At 42.9% G+C, this 18,836-nt stretch overlaps 1 protein-coding gene and 1 long non-coding RNA gene across 3 annotated transcripts in view; one reads left to right on the top strand and one right to left on the bottom strand.

The window, feature by feature from the left end:
* Positions 1 to 7,965, bottom strand: part of LOC134020943 (uncharacterized) — a 43,772-nt gene extending 35,807 nt beyond the window's left edge. The window contains exon 1 of the long non-coding RNA XR_009930459.1: positions 7,876 to 7,965. This is a non-coding gene — a long non-coding RNA (uncharacterized LOC134020943). The remainder of the gene's footprint in view (positions 1 to 7,875) is intronic.
* met (MET proto-oncogene, receptor tyrosine kinase) overlaps positions 1 to 18,836 on the top strand; it is a 41,004-nt gene that overhangs the window by 6,092 nt on the left and 16,076 nt on the right. For both annotated transcript variants that reach the window (XM_062461317.1, XM_062461316.1), the window contains exons 3-10: positions 7,769 to 7,948; positions 14,912 to 15,046; positions 15,776 to 15,952; positions 16,492 to 16,655; positions 17,185 to 17,293; positions 17,463 to 17,599; positions 17,811 to 17,975; positions 18,428 to 18,527. In XM_062461317.1, the coding sequence (XP_062317301.1) occupies positions 7,769 to 7,948; positions 14,912 to 15,046; positions 15,776 to 15,952; positions 16,492 to 16,655; positions 17,185 to 17,293; positions 17,463 to 17,599; positions 17,811 to 17,975; positions 18,428 to 18,527 (1,167 nt within the window). The remainder of the gene's footprint in view (positions 1 to 7,768; positions 7,949 to 14,911; positions 15,047 to 15,775; positions 15,953 to 16,491; positions 16,656 to 17,184; positions 17,294 to 17,462; positions 17,600 to 17,810; positions 17,976 to 18,427; positions 18,528 to 18,836) is intronic.

The following is an 18,836-nucleotide window of genomic DNA, read 5'->3' as shown; positions in this document are numbered from 1 at the left end:
TCTCTGCTTGCAACCTGTCTCTGTAAAGGAAACCTTTACACAAAATTGTCCCTTAGCTGGGCCTACCCTTACCAAGTCTGTGGCATGTCAATATCCCCTTTCGACATGCCATTACAAATAAGACACACTGTCTGCATATCCTCCCTCTTCCCATACAGGATTGTAAAGCCCTGCTGCATCTCCCTACATCATTTGCCAATATGCCCTAAAGCACCACATGATACACTTGTTACGTGTCAGATGAGAAGCTTTTCTCTGTAGCGCTCATGAGTCAAGGCCCCAGTGCCATTCTTTAATCATGTTCTTGCCAGTCCTCCTACTCCCTGTCTCTCAACACGTTGATTTCCTGATAACTGGTGGAGCACACGACAAAGCCACAGACTTCAACTCAACCATTCAAGCTTAAAGGAACAAACAAAAATGTCCCACTCTTTGGCCAACCTTCTGATCTATGGCCTCACCTCGACCCCGACACTGCCCCCTCATTTCCTTGGCCTTATACCCTTAGACTATTGTCCTCCCTGTCTGAGCTGGCTTTACAAACAGGGTCGTAATCACAAAAGTTGTTCAAGCGGAAAATAGCCGGGACAGGCCTGCCGGTCAACTCTATGAACAAAGAAGCAGACAAAAGCTTCAAATACTGTTATAGATGTCCATAATGCTGTAGCACCCATTGGTCACTTATCAACCACATGGACGGAAGCAGTTTAAGTCTCGGAACCAGTCCATCGTAGGGGGGGAAAGTTGGTCTCCGCCAACAATTTGACTTCAGTGTAGATTCTGGAGTTTATACACATGTATCAGCCAGCTTAGTGGAGGGAGGGTAACACCAGACAAGAAATAGGACTCAAGAATAATAAACAGATAAAATACACGGAAATAGTGGAGGCATGAGGGTCAGAGAGCTCATTTTATAGTGAACACAGAGAAAACAGAGATAAGACACAACAGCTGGTATACGGAAAAGCAGGCTGAAGATTACAAAAGGCCGTCCTTGTATATTATGTCATGTATGGCCCTTACAGTTTTCCACTCGGTCCAAGCACAGGACATGGGGAACACACACTGGGTGAAAAGGGAATATAGCTACAAGACTGCTAAACAAGAATCAATATCAATCAATATAGTCATGTGAAGATAACAATGCTATTAAAATGTATGATATCAATGAGGTAAGACCTCACCTACTGTTCCAACACACCTTTGAGTGGAGAACTGGAGGAAATGGAAATGGCCACCCCACATCATTGGAGGCCATTGTCTAGACTTGATGCTAAACCCGACATTCTATTCAATTGAAAATCCTCACTCAGTGGAGATTGTGCTTCTATGTACTTAAGTAATGTAGGGGAATAAAATGAGCCCCCTTTACTCCTCTCTGTCCTCACACTTGGTGGGTTTTATCACCCTGGCACACTCCCAAACAATGCACAACAAACATGGTGGCTATCTAGCAAATCCCCAGGACACCACTGAGATTGCATCAAGAGGCTTTGAATGCCCCATGATTCAACCCTTTACTTTCAGTCTCTGAATCATATTTCAAAAGAAAAACAAGCCGACACCTGAAGGAGCTGAATTGTTTTGTATCCTTTGACCAGCTAATGAACCGTGCAAAGGTTTTTTGTTGTTCAGCTATGGTAGGGTTTTGTGGTGAAGATCTTCTTTACACTTAAACTGAACACCTTTTGCAAGTTTGTGTCTCGAATGCTGGGAGCCAGGCAGTTTGTTGTATTGAAACATGACCCAAAGTATCTGTAAGAGAATTAGTTTAGAGGTGTGAAAAAGCAGTAATCTGCATTATTGTGTTGCTGCAGAGCTTTCTGTGGACTGAGGCTATGCTAATTGTTAGTTTGCCTTTGGCTATGTATGTATTGTTTTTTATAGATGTTGCTATGTAGCATTTAGCTGCTGTGTAAATAGAACTTCTCAAAAACCATGAAAGGCCACCACCTGCAAGCTGTCATGAAAAACATTGAAACAAGTGTTTTTTTAGATCAGTTCTCGTAAAACCAGTCACTGTTCTGTGTGTTTCGCAAGACTGTTTGTGTTTCCATTCAACCTTGACCCTTTCCCTGTTTAAATACACACTTTTGGCCATGTCTGTTCTTGTGTGTGGGTATGCTTTGCTTACATGTTTTTGTGTAGAAAGTTCGTCTGTGACAAGGCTTGACAAAAGAGATGGATAAAAGGGTCAGTGATCAAAAAAAGAAAATCCGACCACTGTTTTCCATTTTGCGTTGCCAGTTTCCAGATCGCAAGGCATGGTTTATCCTTATCCCCCCTCTCTGGTACCGGGGGTCTTATTGGTTTTTAATATCCCCATGTCTGTCTCTGATTTGTATCCTAGCATAGTTTGGGTATGAATATCTTCCCTTATGCCAGGACAAGCTGCCCAAATCTCCTCTCATTCCAGAAGCTTCTATTCACACCCAATGCCCACCAATACCTGGCATTGTGACCCGGTTTGGAATCATGGGTTTACCGGGTGCATCCTTTTTAGAGTCTACTGTTTTATTCCTACCCCAGTTTGCTTTTGACTGCATTGTCTTGTATGTTACAGGTCTTCATGGTTTTGTATGTAGGAAATCTGTCTTTTTCCTCAGAATTGGATCTCCCAAGAAATAAGAAACAGGGAGAAAGACGCTTAGATCCATTCATATACCCTGATCCGAATAGTAGTATGATGTCCCACAAAACCCCCATGGTTTTTACTCACTGTGAAGTCATCACTAAGAAGGTCCTGCCAAGAGTTTGTACTGGTGGGTGGAATTCATTATTCCACACTTTGCAAACCAGGAATTCCAGCAGTATTTGGCAAAATGGCTTTGAAACTGTTCATATCTTTACGCTCTTATGGTTTTCATCCTTGAGTAATTTCAATTGTAATCCAAGTTTCAATTTTTCTTTAAAGCTGATTATGTTTGATGTTTGACAGTTGCAGTGGTGCATGGTGTGACGCCCCTTGAAAGCCCCCACTGTCTATAGTGATTAATAGACTAACGCTAATAAATGATGGGCGCTAACTAAGAGCAGCAATGGCAACTCTAAATTATCCCCCATTTACGTTTGTCTGTTCCTTTAATTGAATGAGCATGTTGGTCTGGCGGCTGCAACAGTAAGTATGTTTGATAGCTGGACTGTTGCGTGGAAAAAGGATGCCACTTGTAAGGATAAGAGCGTCTGCTAAATGACTAAATGTAAATGTAAGAAACAGCTCTCTCCTCAACACGGATGACTAAGGACAACTGATCAAACAAACCTAAAAAAGTCTGTCATGCGCACAACTCAATATGTTGTTTGTCACACGGCTTCCTGAGTCATCACACTTTTGGTTACATTTAGTCATTTAGCAGACGCTCTTATCCAGAGCGACTTACAGTAAGTACAGGGACATTCCCCCCGAGGCAAGTAGGGTGAAGTGCCTTGCCCAAGGACACAACGTAATTTGACACAGCCGGAATCAAACCAGCGACCTTCTGATTACTAGCCCGATTCTCTAACCGCTCAGCCACCTGACTCCCCGTTAATGTACTATGTAATGCCTAACATCCTGCCTCAAGGGTTTGTTTTCTGTTGAGTAACCTATTAAGTATAAGGGGTATCTTAGTGTTAGCTTACTAAATGTCAAATACCTAGCCATAAAACAATGTCAACTTAATTACATTTTAATCTCTTAATGTTTAAGTTTAGGTCGAAGCAAAATGTTGCTTAATGTCTTAATGTCTACTATCTATAAATAACTATCTATAAATGACACTGCCTAATGTTATTACAGAACTCAAGTCACAGGACTGAAATATTGTCTTACTGGAAAGAATATGAATGATATTTATGGCCCCAAAATTACTCTCTTTGCTTTTCCTATCAAAAAGAAAGAAAGAAAGCAAAATAAATAATAACCCAAATCAAACAAAATTGTTGTACTTATATTTAGTGAGAGACAGAAGCCATTGCGTCAGGATAAATGGACTACATTCTTAAAGGTAATTATATTTTCTCCAAGATGAGCCAGGGAATTCAGGGTGCTGGCTCATCATTCACTGTGCCAGTTTTTTTGTGACGCTCGACCCAGGGATCTGGAGTCTGCATTGTTACCTCGGCAGGAAACCCCCAGAGAGCAACAAAAGCTGTGGCGATGACAGATTATTTGACTGTTCAACTGACCCATGCGGTCCAGTACTGCCTATGTGAGAGAGAGAGGAAGAGCGAGAGAGGAAGAGAGGGTGATGAGAGTAAATGGTGGGGGCAAAGAGGAGAGGGTGTGGAAAGGGGGATTGGAGAGGAAGGGTGGGGGAGCAAAACATAAAAAACCAAGAGGGGGGAGGGGGACAACAGGGAGCCTCGCAGCAACAGGTGCCTCCCCCCCCACCCCCCCCCCCCCCCCCGCTGCTTTTCTCCCTTGCTGAACCGAGACACTCAAAACGAGTGGCCGAGAAACAAAGGTGAATATTGTTCCGCTCGAGTTCGCCCCACGTTTTTTTATGTGAGGCCATTCTCGTTCCATGCCAGTGCCACCCTGGGCCTTATAATATGCTGACCCCTGACCCTGCCTGGCATGCAGAGGGCACCTACCAGCTGCACTGGGAGTGCCAGAGCCTCGTCTATCTTTTGTCAGCTTCTCTAATTCCCTTCGCAGTCACCAGCCACACACACACTTTCACTCTCTGTCATGCGCGTGAGCACAAACACAAACACACACACATTCCTGCATACACACATTCAGCCCAGTCATTACAGCTACCAGAATCAGGTTACAAATGCAGGTGTTGTCATGTCCTGTCCAAGTGCAGCTATGCGTGCCCACCCTCACCTCTCTCCTTTACCATATGTACACATGCAGTGTGCTGTGCACAATATTTATATGGATACGCATAATCAATAACCCCTCTTACCCGCCTGACACGAACACTCACATGTGCAGTCATTGTCTCACACCACATTACAAATGAGGCAATCACATCGGAAAGAAAGATTGATTGTGCAAATGGGCGTGTGACAGAACAACGATATCAAAGCAATTCATGAATGTACGTCATTCTTCAATGTCATGTTCAAGAATGGTTTATTTGGTCCAAGTTTCTACGTTCATTCACGCTTTCTTGTGTGTGCGTACATTTCTGCATCAAATTGTGTATATGCACAGGTGTGTTTCTGTACTTGTGGGGGTGTGTACGTGTGTTTGTGTGTGTGTGTTTGTGTGTGTCTTTCTGTGTGTGCTTGTGTGTGTGTTTTCCTGCATGCCCCCCTTCTAGTAACACCACCCTCAGTTTATGGTCGAGGCATTAGTGTGTCTGCTCCAACAGACCCCGAGGGTCAGAGTGAGAGTATGAAAGGGACATTAGGCCAAGCGGATCCCCTTACACACCCCTCTTGACTCTGCCTGGGTACGCCAAAGGGCACGGCTCTCCACAACACCAAACCGCTGCACTGTAACCCTATCGTCACGCTGTTGTGTCAAGGACAATGGCTGCTGGGTAAGTGTGGGCCAAAAGGTGTACAGTGTCTCACGTATCACACCGGCTCCAGTTTTACGGCTGAATAACGCGTTCCTAAAATGTAGATAAGCATGTTAAACATCGAAAACACTTGGAAGAAACTCGAATCTTCAAGTCGAACCGTTTGAAGGCTTGTGCGGTATTTGAATTCGTTTTGAATGAAGGAGGAACGACGTGAGGCTTTTTATGGGTAGTCTTCAGCCGGGAGGAAAAACACTGCCGTGGCAACGTGACGGCTTCCCCGCTGACTTTGTGCCAAGGAAAAGCCTAGAGACAATAGCGGGACTTTGAAAGGAGCTTGTCAAAACAGACTTCCACTGTCCAATTTCATTGCCTTGATCCTTGGCAATAACTTCAGCGAGGCCGAGGAATGCCCCGAGACCTTTCTTTCTCAGACTCCTTTTGGTCAGCTCTGCTCTAACAAACCCCTTCTATTTGCTATAAAAATAATCAGCCCCTAGAACGTGCTTTTGAAACTGTGTGTTGTTAACTCAGACTTATCTTTGGCGATGACGTCTCTAACTCTGTTGGTCTTTGGAGAGGGGGCCCAGAGCTTGGGTCAGTTCCCAAGTTTCTCAGGTGTGCCCAGTGTGAAACCCTACAGTGCCAGAGTTGTGGACAGCAGGAGTTATGATAGAGTTTACCTTGGCTGTTAAAGAGCATAAGCGAGAGCACACACACACACACGAGATACATCAAAGGCAAACTGTCCATCACAGAGTCCATCACACTAGTCCACATTTCTGACAAATCAGCTGGTCTTGCTGTACTAACAGCTGTGGAGTTAAAACCATCTTCTTTCATCTTCACCAACTCTCTGACATGTTTGTTTTCCCTAGCTACAGTAGGTTGTAAATTCCAAAGTGGGCATAAAAAACATCTCATACCAGTATCTCTTAAAAACTCAACATTATTTTACCATGAAGTTCCTGTTTTTGCTAAATGCTAATTCCACCATTCTCTCTAAAATCAAAGGAAAGGTCACCCAATCACTGAAGTTTAGAAAACAACAGTCCGGCCTGGCCTGGTCAAGCTCTGAGGTCAAGGACCTCTCCAGGAGAACCTCCTCCTGTGGTCATTAATAATGGATGTAACCTGAAGCTGACACAAAAGGCCGTGAATAAACGTTTTCTCCCAACTACAGAGGGAAGTCGGTTTAAGACTAAGGGAGAAAGGTAATTGATTATAGGGTCCCGACCGCTCTGGCCTGGAGTCTACAGTTTCATAGTGTGACTGTATGCTCCGGAGGGCTCAGAAACTGTGCAACAATAACATAGCCATGCTCTAAAACCACAGACGGGCGAGGATGGAGAAAGAGATTAAAAAAGAGATTGAGAACAAGAGAGTATGCAGCCTAATCACAGAGAGATGGCAGGAGAAAGTCTAAAACAATGAGTGAAATCAAGAGAGAGAAACAATGCGCAGACGTTTGCCCTGACCAGACATGGACAAAAGAAATAGAAGAGGGTAGAAGAGGATTCATGGCCAAGCTGACACCAGTGAGAGGGTGAAATGCAATAGTGCGCAGCCGTACCAGCGGACATTCCTTTGTGTTTTCCATGAAGGCCTTCCATGCGTAAACTCAAATCCTCACATACACACACACACACACGCACACACATACACACAAAATGTGGCGGCCCGTATGAGCCACAGGACCACAACTGGACCTCTCCATTACGAGCAGGGCCTGATGAAAGAGCAGATGAAGGAGGCTTAGGGAGCCATGCTATAGCCCCTTCTCTTCCCCCTCATCCTTTCTCCTCTCCTCCCCTACTCCCGTCCCCTCACACCCTTTCCTAATTCCACATCTGGTATGGTGGGCTGTGTGTTAAGCCTGAGAGTTTGGGGCTAAGGGTTACGCTCACAGGATTGCATGTAGGAGAGTTGGGACTAGGACTCTCCAAAGTGATTAATGGAAGTGCTTTGATTGGGACATGAGCGTCACAGGGGAGAAGGGGCTTGTAGAAAAGTTAATTACTTTTGAGCATCCAGAGGGGCTTATACACTCCCAGTGCTATTATAGTGTGTCTTAGATCGCCAATGTATAAGAGTCAAGTGAAAATGCTTGTCGACAAGTCAACTATTCCCCAAAAAATGAACACATGATATATTTACCAGCCTCTGTTTGAGGATCTCCCTGCATCAGTGCCTTGGCACCATCTTATACTTGATGTTGTAATGTTGAGAAGGAATGTAAGAGAGAAGCAGTGTGATGCTCCAATAACTCAACATGTCTAATATGTATTTCATATCTCCCCCCACTCTAGAGCTCATTCGACTGTGGAAAATACGAGGAGGGCTACCGTTTAGAGGTGACTAGCACCATGGCCCGGCTGGACTACTTCAGAGGCGAGTTCACCAACGTGCTGCTCACCTCCATTGCTGTGGCACCTGTCCAGGACGACACCGTGGCCAGCCTAGGGACCGCCGACGGCCGGCTCATCCAGGTACGGGTCCAGTCTACTAAAGAGGCTACAATTTGAGGCAGGTACGGGTCCAGTCTACTAAAGAGGCTACAATTTGAGGCAGGTACGGGTCCAGTCTACTAAAGAGGCTACAATTTGAGGCAGGTACGGGTCCAGTCTAGTAAAGAGGCTACAGTTTGAGGCAGGTACGGGTCCAGTCTACTAAAGAGGCTACAGTTTGAGGCAGGTACAGGTCCAGTCTAGTAAAGAGGCTACAGTTTATAGGCAGTGGGATTTCAGTTTATTGTACATGGGATTGCCCCTCCTGAGAATCTACAATATAGGATGTGCAACCTTTAGGTCTAGCCAAGCACTTTACGTAATAAAGTCTATTTTGAGCTGTAACCACCAGATCAACACTGATATTCAGCAGAAAGTTAAGCCTTTTCTAACCTGGCGCCTAAGGAATAAGAAAAACTGCTTTTGAGTCAAGCAGTTTTAAAGAAAAGATGTTATGCAGCATGTTAGGTATTCTGCCCCTTCTAGAATGTATTGTATTCCTATAATCTGCTAGTTTCTCAAATGAAAAGCACACACCAACCCAACTCCTGCAACTTTGCTGCCTCGATACTACAATGTACAGTACATTTGTAGTCCAAAATTGGCCACATTTCCAAAAAGAACACAAAGAGAAGTATTGCTTGCTTTTGACCACTGAAATGGGATAAATGCAATTATTAAAAGTGTTTTTGTTTTTGGGGTGTGATCCAAGGGTTGACTAACGGACTATAGCTATTTGGGCCAAAACAATGCATACATGCACCCAGAGCAGTTGACAGCAGTTCCTTTCTTGATGTCCCTTCCTTATTTGAATAACACTGTGTACTTCTGTAAGTACACAGTGGGACACAGTGTACTGTGTACCTCTGTAAGTACACATAAGCCCAGATATTGCAAAACATGTGCTGCACATCCTGTTAGTGCCCTTTTCGGTAACACTTTATAATAAGTCAACGCTTTTTGGCATTTACAAAGTGTTAACTAATAGTTAGTTAATCCTTTATAAAACATTTTGAAACATTAACAATACATTATTAAATAGTTAATAAGCTTATTATTAAATTCTATGTTAATCATTAATAAACACTGTTAAACATTATGGATTTGATTCATAATACAATTCATAAGGTGTTTGATAACTGCATTACCATACTTTATAGACAGCTTGTTAATATAGTTGCAAACCAGTAGTTTATAATCTGTTAATGGTACATGAGCTGGTATAGAAAGCATTAGCAAATGGTGAACAAACCATTTACATTACCTTTACAAAGCATGAGTAAATAACTAACAACATATTTACTTGTCTTTAATTAATGTACGCCAAGTCGAATACATGATGTACACTAATACTTAGCAGATGTCTTAACAACTATTTTATAAACACTTACTAATGATGCAACTTGTGATTAGTAATGCAAGTTATAAAGCATTTACTAACTGTTAGTTAAGGCTTTTGTGTTATTTATTAAGGTGTTCTTGTCCATTCTCAAACCTCACATTCACAAAGGTATCATAACAACTATTTTATAAACACTTACTAATGATGCAACTTGTGATTAGTAATGCAAGTTATAAAGCATTTACTAACTGTTAGTTAAGGCTTTTGCGTGACCTAATCTAAAGTGTGAACTATCTATGCCTTATTAAACATTTATAAGTTATTTATTAAGGTATTCTTGTCCATTCTCGAACCTCACATTCACAAAGGCTGAACATACGTTTCTCAAAAGGAAACAGACACAACACAATGTGATACACAAAATTACTATTTTATTGAAGTAATGACAGGCATGTGTCTTACTAACTACAGTACTAACTTAGCTCTACTAGCCGAGAGTGACAGCGGTCGATACGTTATAACCTCAGTTTGATATTTCCCGGCATGACCGAACGGTCGAGGTTAGTAAGTTGTTTATTATATGGCATTTTTAGCTCTTTTCATTTAAAACATGTCGTTTTGTTCAGCTCTACTCAAGTCTTCACACGGTGTGTTTCAGGTGTTAGCACCTACTGTACAGTACCTAGCAACCAATCTGAAATCTGAGCAACCAAACCTAGCAATCTGCCTAGCGCTTGTCGTTTATATCTCTGTGTTCACACATTTCTACTCTTTTAGAAAGTTAAGAATTTCCTCGTCGCTGTTGATGTATTCATTGTCATCTGGATAGTAAAACTCCTCGATCTCGCTCATTTTGAAGATGACATCAGCGGAGGGCAATAAGAATACGTATCAGACCGCAGGTCAATACGCGCATAGAATATAAAGACTAATACGCGGCTGGCATGACTACCCATTAGCCAGAACGCTCGTACTGTTGTTGCAATTGAACCAATATGCTGTTCTTATTGGTTCAGAAGACGTTCTCAGAAGAGTTGTTGATATGTTGCCTTGGAGATGTAGTGACGTCACCAGTACAAGTGCAGCTGATTGCTCTGACAAGATGGCGTCTGCTCCAGATTCGCCGTGTTTGATTTGGGATCTTCCCACGTATTGTTGTAGTATATAAGAAACCAAATGTTTACTCTTCGACAGGTCAGCAAACGCTTTGTCGCCTCAATTTGTTAAAACGATTTGTTTGTTTGTAACCCTCGACCTACGGTCTCGGTTAACAAACGTTTTAACAAATCTCTGCTTTCAAAGGCGTTTGCAGACCTGTCGAGGAATAGCTAAACATTTGCAGTTTATTACAGCCATTTTTTTAAATTAAAATACAGCTTTGGGTAACCAACTTTTATACCAATTCTACTGTATTGCTTCTTAATGGAAATAAAATACTATTTTATTACCCAGGTAAATAAATTAACAGCTACTTCTTCTAAAAAAACACAACATCTATAGGCCTATAGTCTTTCTATAAATGCTTAATAAGGCATAAATAGTTCACGCTTTAGATTAGGTCACGCAAAAGCCTTAACTAACAGTTAGTAAATGCTTTATAACTTGCATTACTAATCAGAAGTTGCATCATTAGTAAGTCTTTATAAAATAGTTGTTAAGATATCTACAAAGCATAGTGTACATCCTGTATTCGACTTGGCATACATTAATTAAAGACATAAGTAAATATGTTGTTAGTTATTTACTCATGCTTTATAAAGGTAATGTAAATGGTTTGTTCACCATTTGCTAATGCTTTCTATACCAGCTCATGTACCATTAACACCTTTTAAACTCCTGGTTTGCAACTATATTAACAAGCTGTCTATAAAGTATGATAATGCAGTTATCAAACACCTTATGAATTGTATTATGAATAAAATACATAATTTTTAACAGTGTTTATTAATGATCAACATAGTGTTTAATAATAAGCTTATTAACTATTTAATAATGTATTGTTAATGTTTCAAAATGTTTTATAAAGGATTAACTAACTATTAGTTAACACTTTGTAAATGCCAAAAAGCGTTGACTTATTATAAAGTGTTACCCCCTTTTCTAATTGTACAAAGGTGTGATTCCACAGGTGCCACTGTCAGGGGCAGGTTCCACAGCACAGCTTTCTGTTTCCACAAGGCCTGGTCTCCAACAACTTTGACCAGTGCTAAGCTCCTCAAACATGGCGTTCCACTGTGTCGTCAGAGTAAACACCGTCAGTTCTGTCTATCAGTGAGGGGCATCATCATGGACTCCGCTTTTCCTTCTGTTTAAGGGTTTGAACCCTAAAAACCCGGGTTACAACAGCTGCATCTCTCCATGCAAACAGGATTAGGAACTGTGAGATGGCTTGAAGACAGATGGGACCCTGATAAGAGCTTTTGAATGTTGCTCTTGCGTTTGCTTGTAAATGAGACCAATGAGTTTCCCGAATCCTGCAGAATGCTGGGTGCTTGTGTTTTATAAATACAATAAGGAAACAGCATGAAAAGTTCCAGGAGACTCAGAGTAGCGGGAACAGCTGGACGGAAGCTTGGAACTGTGAGCCGAACGGCACGTTAATGGTGAACGGTGGGCTTCGATGACATGCTCCCTAGCACGGCATTCTCCTTGCTGGGTGCCTGCAGCTGTTGCCATTTTCTCTCTTCTTGTGGTTGGTTAAATTTCCAAACTCATTGTTTCGGGTAGGGGAGGGTATGAGACCAGCTGTCCTGTAGTGGGCCCCACTGGAGAGGGTGGACGGGAAAGGGGCAGAGACAGGGGGCATTGAAAAAGTAGTGGAGCCAGTGAAGATTGGATATGACAGTAAGGGAAAGAAAGAAAGAAAGAAAGTGCAGAGGCAGGAAGGTGGGGGAAAAGTAAGGGAGAGCACAAAGAGGTGAAGTTAAGGAACTTGTAACTGAAAGAAAGGAAAATAGGCTGAAAAAGATGTATGGAGAGAGAGAAAACAGTGGGTGGGAGCTGGGAGGTTGAGAAAGATGATGGCTAGCTTATTTCAAATCACGGGAAAGGACCCTGTCAACTACTCATTGCCTTTTGTTTCGAGAGAAAATGCTTTCAGAACCAAGTGGGAGAAAAGAGAGGGAGAGGAGAGAGAGAGGAGAGATGAGAGAGAGAGAGAGAGAGAAGAGAGAGAGAGAGAGAGAGAGAGAGAGAGAGAGAGAGAGAGAGAGAGAGAGAGAGAGAGAGGAGAGAGGAGAGAGAGAGAGAGAGAGAGAGAGAGAGAGGAGAGAGAGAGAGAGAGAGAGAGAGAGAGAGAGAGAGAGAGAGAGAGAGAGAGAGAGAAAAAAAAAAAAAGAAAAATAGGAAAGAAAAGTCCCATTGTCCCAGTGGTCTCCATTCAAATGCAGGAAGTATTTTCCTCTGGTTCAGTGTCTCTGTGGGAATAGCACAGTAGCTCTGTTTATAAACCCAATTTCCCTCTCGCTAATATAATAATCTTTAATTCACACCGGTATTACCTTCACAGAGAGCCTGTTGTGTGGGAATTTTTATTTTATTTCCACTGTTACTGTGGTCTTGTCACCAAATTTTGCCTGGGTAGGAGTTGTCATTTAGAGTAGTAAACATCCATTCACTTCCTGCACATCAAATCCTACACAACAGATATTGAAACATGTTGGATTTTATGTAAACATCACACCTACAATATTTCAATGTCACTTCAACATCTCTCTAATAATTACAGAAATGTGTGTGTATGTGTGTACAAATTAGAATGGTTTAGTTTCCCACGCTCAACTAAAGTACCGGACACTCTACAAAGTTCATATTCTGCATACGTCCTCTTTAAAACCCAACGGAGTGCAGTGCCGGGATTGACGTTGGTTGATAAACATTTCGACATCAGATAATACAAAATAATCAAAAAATAACTTGCCACAGCTTGGCTTGCTCTCTGCGTCACAGCCCCTTCACTCTGATTGGTCCGCTGGTCTGCAGCAAGGCTGGTCTGATATTTTGAGAACCAACACTCTAATAATTAATATTTTGCAGGTGTCCTTTTTTATAATCCAACGGAGTGCAGAAGGCTACGAAAATAGGGAAGCAGAAAATAGGGAAATTCTGATTCGTTATTTAGAAGTGAATTCGCGTTTAGGCTACAACCGATATGCACCTGCTTTCAAAGGGGCAGACTAGCTAACAGGACGACAACATAAAGTGGATGTCCTTTCAGATACTATATAGATCAGTGAATTGTAACATAAATTAATGTGTTAACTGATGTCAAAACTGCCAGAACATTGCAAATGTACAAGCCCTGTATGGTCTATTAGGCCTACAATTATGTCAACTGGTTCAACCATTGTGCTTAATGACTTTTGTTATGAACTAAATATTTAGATGTTTGTGCTGGTAAGACAATTTAACAAAGAACCAATATAGTACATTTTGATCAACATAACATAAGCAATTTATAGCGTAGGAAACAGCACACAAATGAAGGATACATAATCATTTGCATGAATGTAGGCTACCATAGCATTGGCAATTTGACTAGAATAGAAGTGGAGGTTGAACAAGTACTTCAGAGATGACGGAGAATTTAAATTGTTATCTGAGAAATAAAGGTAGGAAAACCACTGAGAAGAAATGCATCACCATCTATATTTCCAGAAATCTGTGTGTCACCGAAATCAGGGGTCCAGTCTCACATACACAAAATGATGGACCTAACATTTTGACACACTCAGCTGTGGAGACATGGTACTGTATACTTAAACACATGCAGACCTGCTGTCAGGCATTCAATAAAAACAAGATGGGACTATGATGGCTTTGGGTGAAGGTGTGTGTCTGCACGTGTGATGATGTAACCAGAGTACTCTTCACTAGTCAGGGACAAAACCTTGTCATTAGAACTACTGTTCTTTATGTGTCCCAACCAGCTCCCTGGGGCAGTAATTGCAGTGTAGCCACCACAGATGATGAATGTTTCTCCAGGTGTGCACCGTGTGTGTGTGAGCAGTGAGATGTGCTGAACACCTCTCGGCATGTCAGCGTACATGGTGCACTCTTCCCCATCTCTCAGCCCCCGGCAACGTCTTTTGTCCCTTTCCTGTTTGTGCCTTTACAATGTATCACTTTCAGTACCCAAGCATTAGTTATTATCCCTCCCCATAGTGACAGGGGTGGCCCACAAAAACCCTGTCTGAAGAAGACACTGAGGATTGGATAGTACTTAACGTCCTTTGACTAAAGTTGTTCTTAATTCAGTTTGGCCAGTGGAACCAGTGGAGTTGGTTCCAGAAGTGCTAATACAACTACACTGGTACTATTTGCTGGACCTGACGGCAATCTTGACCCTGTGCTACATCTACCAGAAGACAAAAAAATGAAGAACCTGAACCTCTGCCAAGGCAGAGGCCTAGCTTATATGACAAACATTCCCTTTCGACTGTGTGCGCTGTTTTCCAAAAAACAACAACAACACTATCAGAGAGACAACGAACATAGTAGAGCCTTCTGCCAGCCATAACCACAAATGTTGCTATATTTATCGTCGTTAAGTAAGAAGTACATGCCTAGTCAAGAGATGACATTCATTTTCTTCTGTGCTTCAGGTGGTGGTTAGCCGGGACAAGGAGCCTGTGCCGCATGTGAACATCCAGGTAGATAGGAGACCCGTGGCGGTCGAGATGGTGGTCCTGAACCAGGAGCGCCCTGACGCTTCTCTGTTGCTGGCCACAGGAAATAAGGTGAGGATTGGCCACGCACACACATTCATATCTAAAAGACACTGTTATAGTAATATCTATCATTCTTCTGTTCTCTATGTTGATGTGTGTTTGAGGCCGCATAAAATTAAAATATTGGTTCTTCGGATGCTGCTGAAAGTACTTGACATATCAGAAATGTTCAGCGCTGCAAGTCCCCCCCCAAAGTTCCTGTAATTTGGAAAGTAGCTGAGAGCAGGGACTTATTGGTTCCTGCTTTTTGCTCCCCAGAACTTAATTTAGACCCTGGTTCCTGTGGTGGGAACATAGTAAGTTCCGAGGGAAAGTTCTTATAGTTCTGGTGGAAAGCTTCTGCCAACTGAAACATGGCTATAGGCCTAATACACACACACAGTATCATACCTCCTACTCATTAGTGGAAGGATTGTAAAAATCCCCCAAGTAGAGACATGAGAGCCAACACGTTGTTGTGAAACTATGACCTAAACATCAATATCCTTCCACGGCTGTGCCAACAGTTCAGGTTTTTCCTAAATCTGATAAATCTAAATACCACACATACAGTTTATAACAGGTTATGTTACTGTATTTTGTTGAGGAGCCTTTTGCCAGGTGTAACAATGAAACTGTTGTTGCAATAAATAAGACTGGATACACATGGGTAACTTACTTGGCATTGGACAGATCAATACAATCCCTATCTATATTAGGCTACCAGTCTAAAGGCCTGTATTCTGATTGGCTCTCCAGCTCACCCAGGTCCCTCTGATTGGCCCTGGCTGTGAGCAGCTTTGGAGGTGTAACTCTTGCTTGCTGGCACCAACGTTCATGGAATGCGGCTGGTGTGCCGGTCGTTGTACCAGGTTCTCCCAGTGCCCTTCCTCCTCCAACTGGACCCAGGATTCATGCCCGCTCCTTATCACCAAGGTAACAGCAAAATATAATTATACACAAAAAACGGATGTTGTTGTATATCTTGTCTCATCAGTTTTCAAAAGTGATGTGGCAAAAGAAGAGTGTAATATCATATTGCACTTTCATTTTGATAATGACTTTCAATTGATCCGGATTGAATGTAGATATAAATGATCCTACCACCCTCATGAATAGTTTTATAAAGGTGTTTATTCCCCCTCAAGTGTCACAGTTGGTTCACTTTCCTTTTCGTTTGAACCCTTTTCAATGCAAACCTCTTAAACCTAAAAAGTGGGTTTTAATCAGTCTGGTGCACTTGCATAATACTGGTCAACCCCACACTGTGAACACACAATGAAAACCACCAACAGGCTCCCATTATATCCTCAATGGTAAAAGAATAAACTTGAGGAGGGTAACAGAATATAGAATAAGCCACACACTCACTCAAAGTCTTCCTCCGATCCATGCTTATAGAATATGTTTAGTGTGAGTGGTCTGCGGTGTCGTCTGAGGGGTTGTCCTAAAGGCCGTGTGTGTGTTGAGTGTAGATCTCCCCGTCCACGGGCCCCGTGAAAGGGAACACCAGGGTGACGGTGTGCGGTAGAAACTTTGGCTTCAGCAAGATGGACGTCCGGCGCTTCAACCCCAGCCTGGTCAGCGTGGAGGTGGCGGGGACCCCCTGCAGACTGCTGAAACGCTGCGACAGCTATAGGTGACAGAAGTGTGTGTGTGTGTGTGCGTGTGCTTGCATGTGTGCTCTGAAGCCCAATAGGTCGATACTAGGAGGTTGAAAGAGGACTAGATAGACTTCTGATTGTGAGACAGAGGGAGCAGCATAGGGTTTTGTGGTCTGTGAGATATCTACCAACATTCAGTTGAGGACCCATGTCCTCTGCCCCCCTCCTTGATTGGCATTCCCAAATAACACGCCACACATGACTTCCCATAAGTACTAAATTACTGGAAAAAGCGCAGCATACCTAATTTTACCCTAAATCCAATCCCCCAGGCCAGATACCAGCATTCATCTCTAGAGCCCTTGTGCCCGAACATCCCCCATATCAGAATCATGTCATTGTTTACAGGGGTTGAATCCCCACTCCCCATTTGAGATAAGCCCTTTGTGCTTTTCTGCAGCATAGTAGAAGTCCATCATTTAATTACATTTACTGCTGGTTTATTCAAGTATTCGAGTATAATACATAGTTTGTCTGTTGTTTTTGACTTGTGTGTGTGTGTAGGTTAGTGTGTGCTCCAGAGTTTCCTGAAAAGTGGTCTCTGACCAGTGATGGGGAGGTGAAGGTTACCAGTGGCAAATACATTGTCCAGAAACCAGGCTTCTTCTTTGTGGTAAGTCCATATTCACACACATGGTAGAAGTATCTTTAGAAGCCCAAGGTTAAATGATATCCAACTTGTGATAAACTGTATGTTCATCACAAATTAATTAATTGTATGCTGTCAGATTCTTGCCATGTCTAGATTGACTTAGTCCATTTTTATTTTTATTGGTCTTTAGAACCCAGTTATCAAGGAGATCTTTCCAGTGTTCGGACCCAAATCTGGGGGAGCCATGCTTACCATAAAAGGGTCATTCTTAGACAGTGGCACGGACAGACAGCTCACAGTGGGAGGTGCCGCATGTGACATTCAGAGGTGACTTCAAATCAAACTCAATTCAACTTTAAATGTTTGTTATATTATCAGGTATTGTGCTCGCGTGTATGTTAGTAAGAGAGCTTGGTTTGCCTTTGTCTCTGCAAATGCATATACCGGTACGTGTGTGTGGGTTTTTTTTTGTTGTGTGTGTGTGTTCTATAATATTTGTCTTTTTGTGTTATTCAAATCTGCATGCTTCTCCCACCAGTCTATCAGGTACGATGCTGACATGCAAGACCCCTCCTCAGAGTACTCCCTCCTCCCAGCCAGTGAAGCTGACCATAGACTCTGTGAAAGTGGAGGCTCCTGTGCAGTACAGATACAAAAACGACCCCCTCATCTCCAGTGTGCAGCCCACTCGGTCTTTCATCAGGTGGGCTAATAAGATACAACACACACACACAGACACCCAGACACACACTTAGGTACCCACACACACCCCTTTCCCTCTAGTCACCTTAGGTGGGTTGAATAGCTCTCACAACGAGAGCATGAGAGGAGGATGCAAGGGATGGAAGAAAAGCAATTTGCACCCAAATCAAAGAGGGTTGAGTTTGAGAGAAATAGAGAGACAGACTAGGACCTGTCTCCCAGAAGCAAGGGTAAAAACCAGGGGGGGTTACAGTGGGCGAACAGGGACACATTAGCTTCACGAGAGGAGGAAGCGTGTGGGAGGTGACGAGATGTGGCGCTAGCGCGGGTTCCAGCCGCAGTGCTAATGCTGACTGCAGGCTCCTCCACCACAGGGATCACACTTGAATCTACATTCATCATGGCTAACGCTATATCCGTTTGCATGTCATTTACACAGTGTATGTTTTTCAGCGGAGGCAGCACTGTTTCGGCCCATGGCCTGTACCTCCAGTCCGCCCTCCAGCCCCGCATGAACCTCACAACAGTCAAGGACGGCAAGGTCTTCCAAGTGGTGAGTCCTCGTTTTCGAAGTGACCAGAGAGCTGCCAGTGTAAAATGACCTCCAGGCCCGTCATACGTGTGCTATTGTCGTTAAAATGACCTCCAGGCCCGTCATACGTGTGCTATTGTCATTAAAGTCCGGAACAGATGGTATAAAGTAGCCTACTAACGGAAAAGAACGTACGAGAGTAGCATGAGAAAATGGAAAATTCATACTCCGTGTACGAAATATTCATCACCTCTTGAGTCACACAGTAGCCAAGCTAGACTAATATCTGGCCTGTCACCGTTCCCTCACAAACACTCGACAATAATGGTA

This window comes from Osmerus eperlanus, chromosome 5 (assembly GCF_963692335.1).
Source record: "Osmerus eperlanus chromosome 5, fOsmEpe2.1, whole genome shotgun sequence".
Lineage (NCBI taxonomy): Eukaryota > Metazoa > Chordata > Actinopteri > Osmeriformes > Osmeridae > Osmerus > Osmerus eperlanus.
Note: the sequence above shows the minus strand (reverse complement) of the source record. Positions and strands in the feature narration are given on the sequence as shown.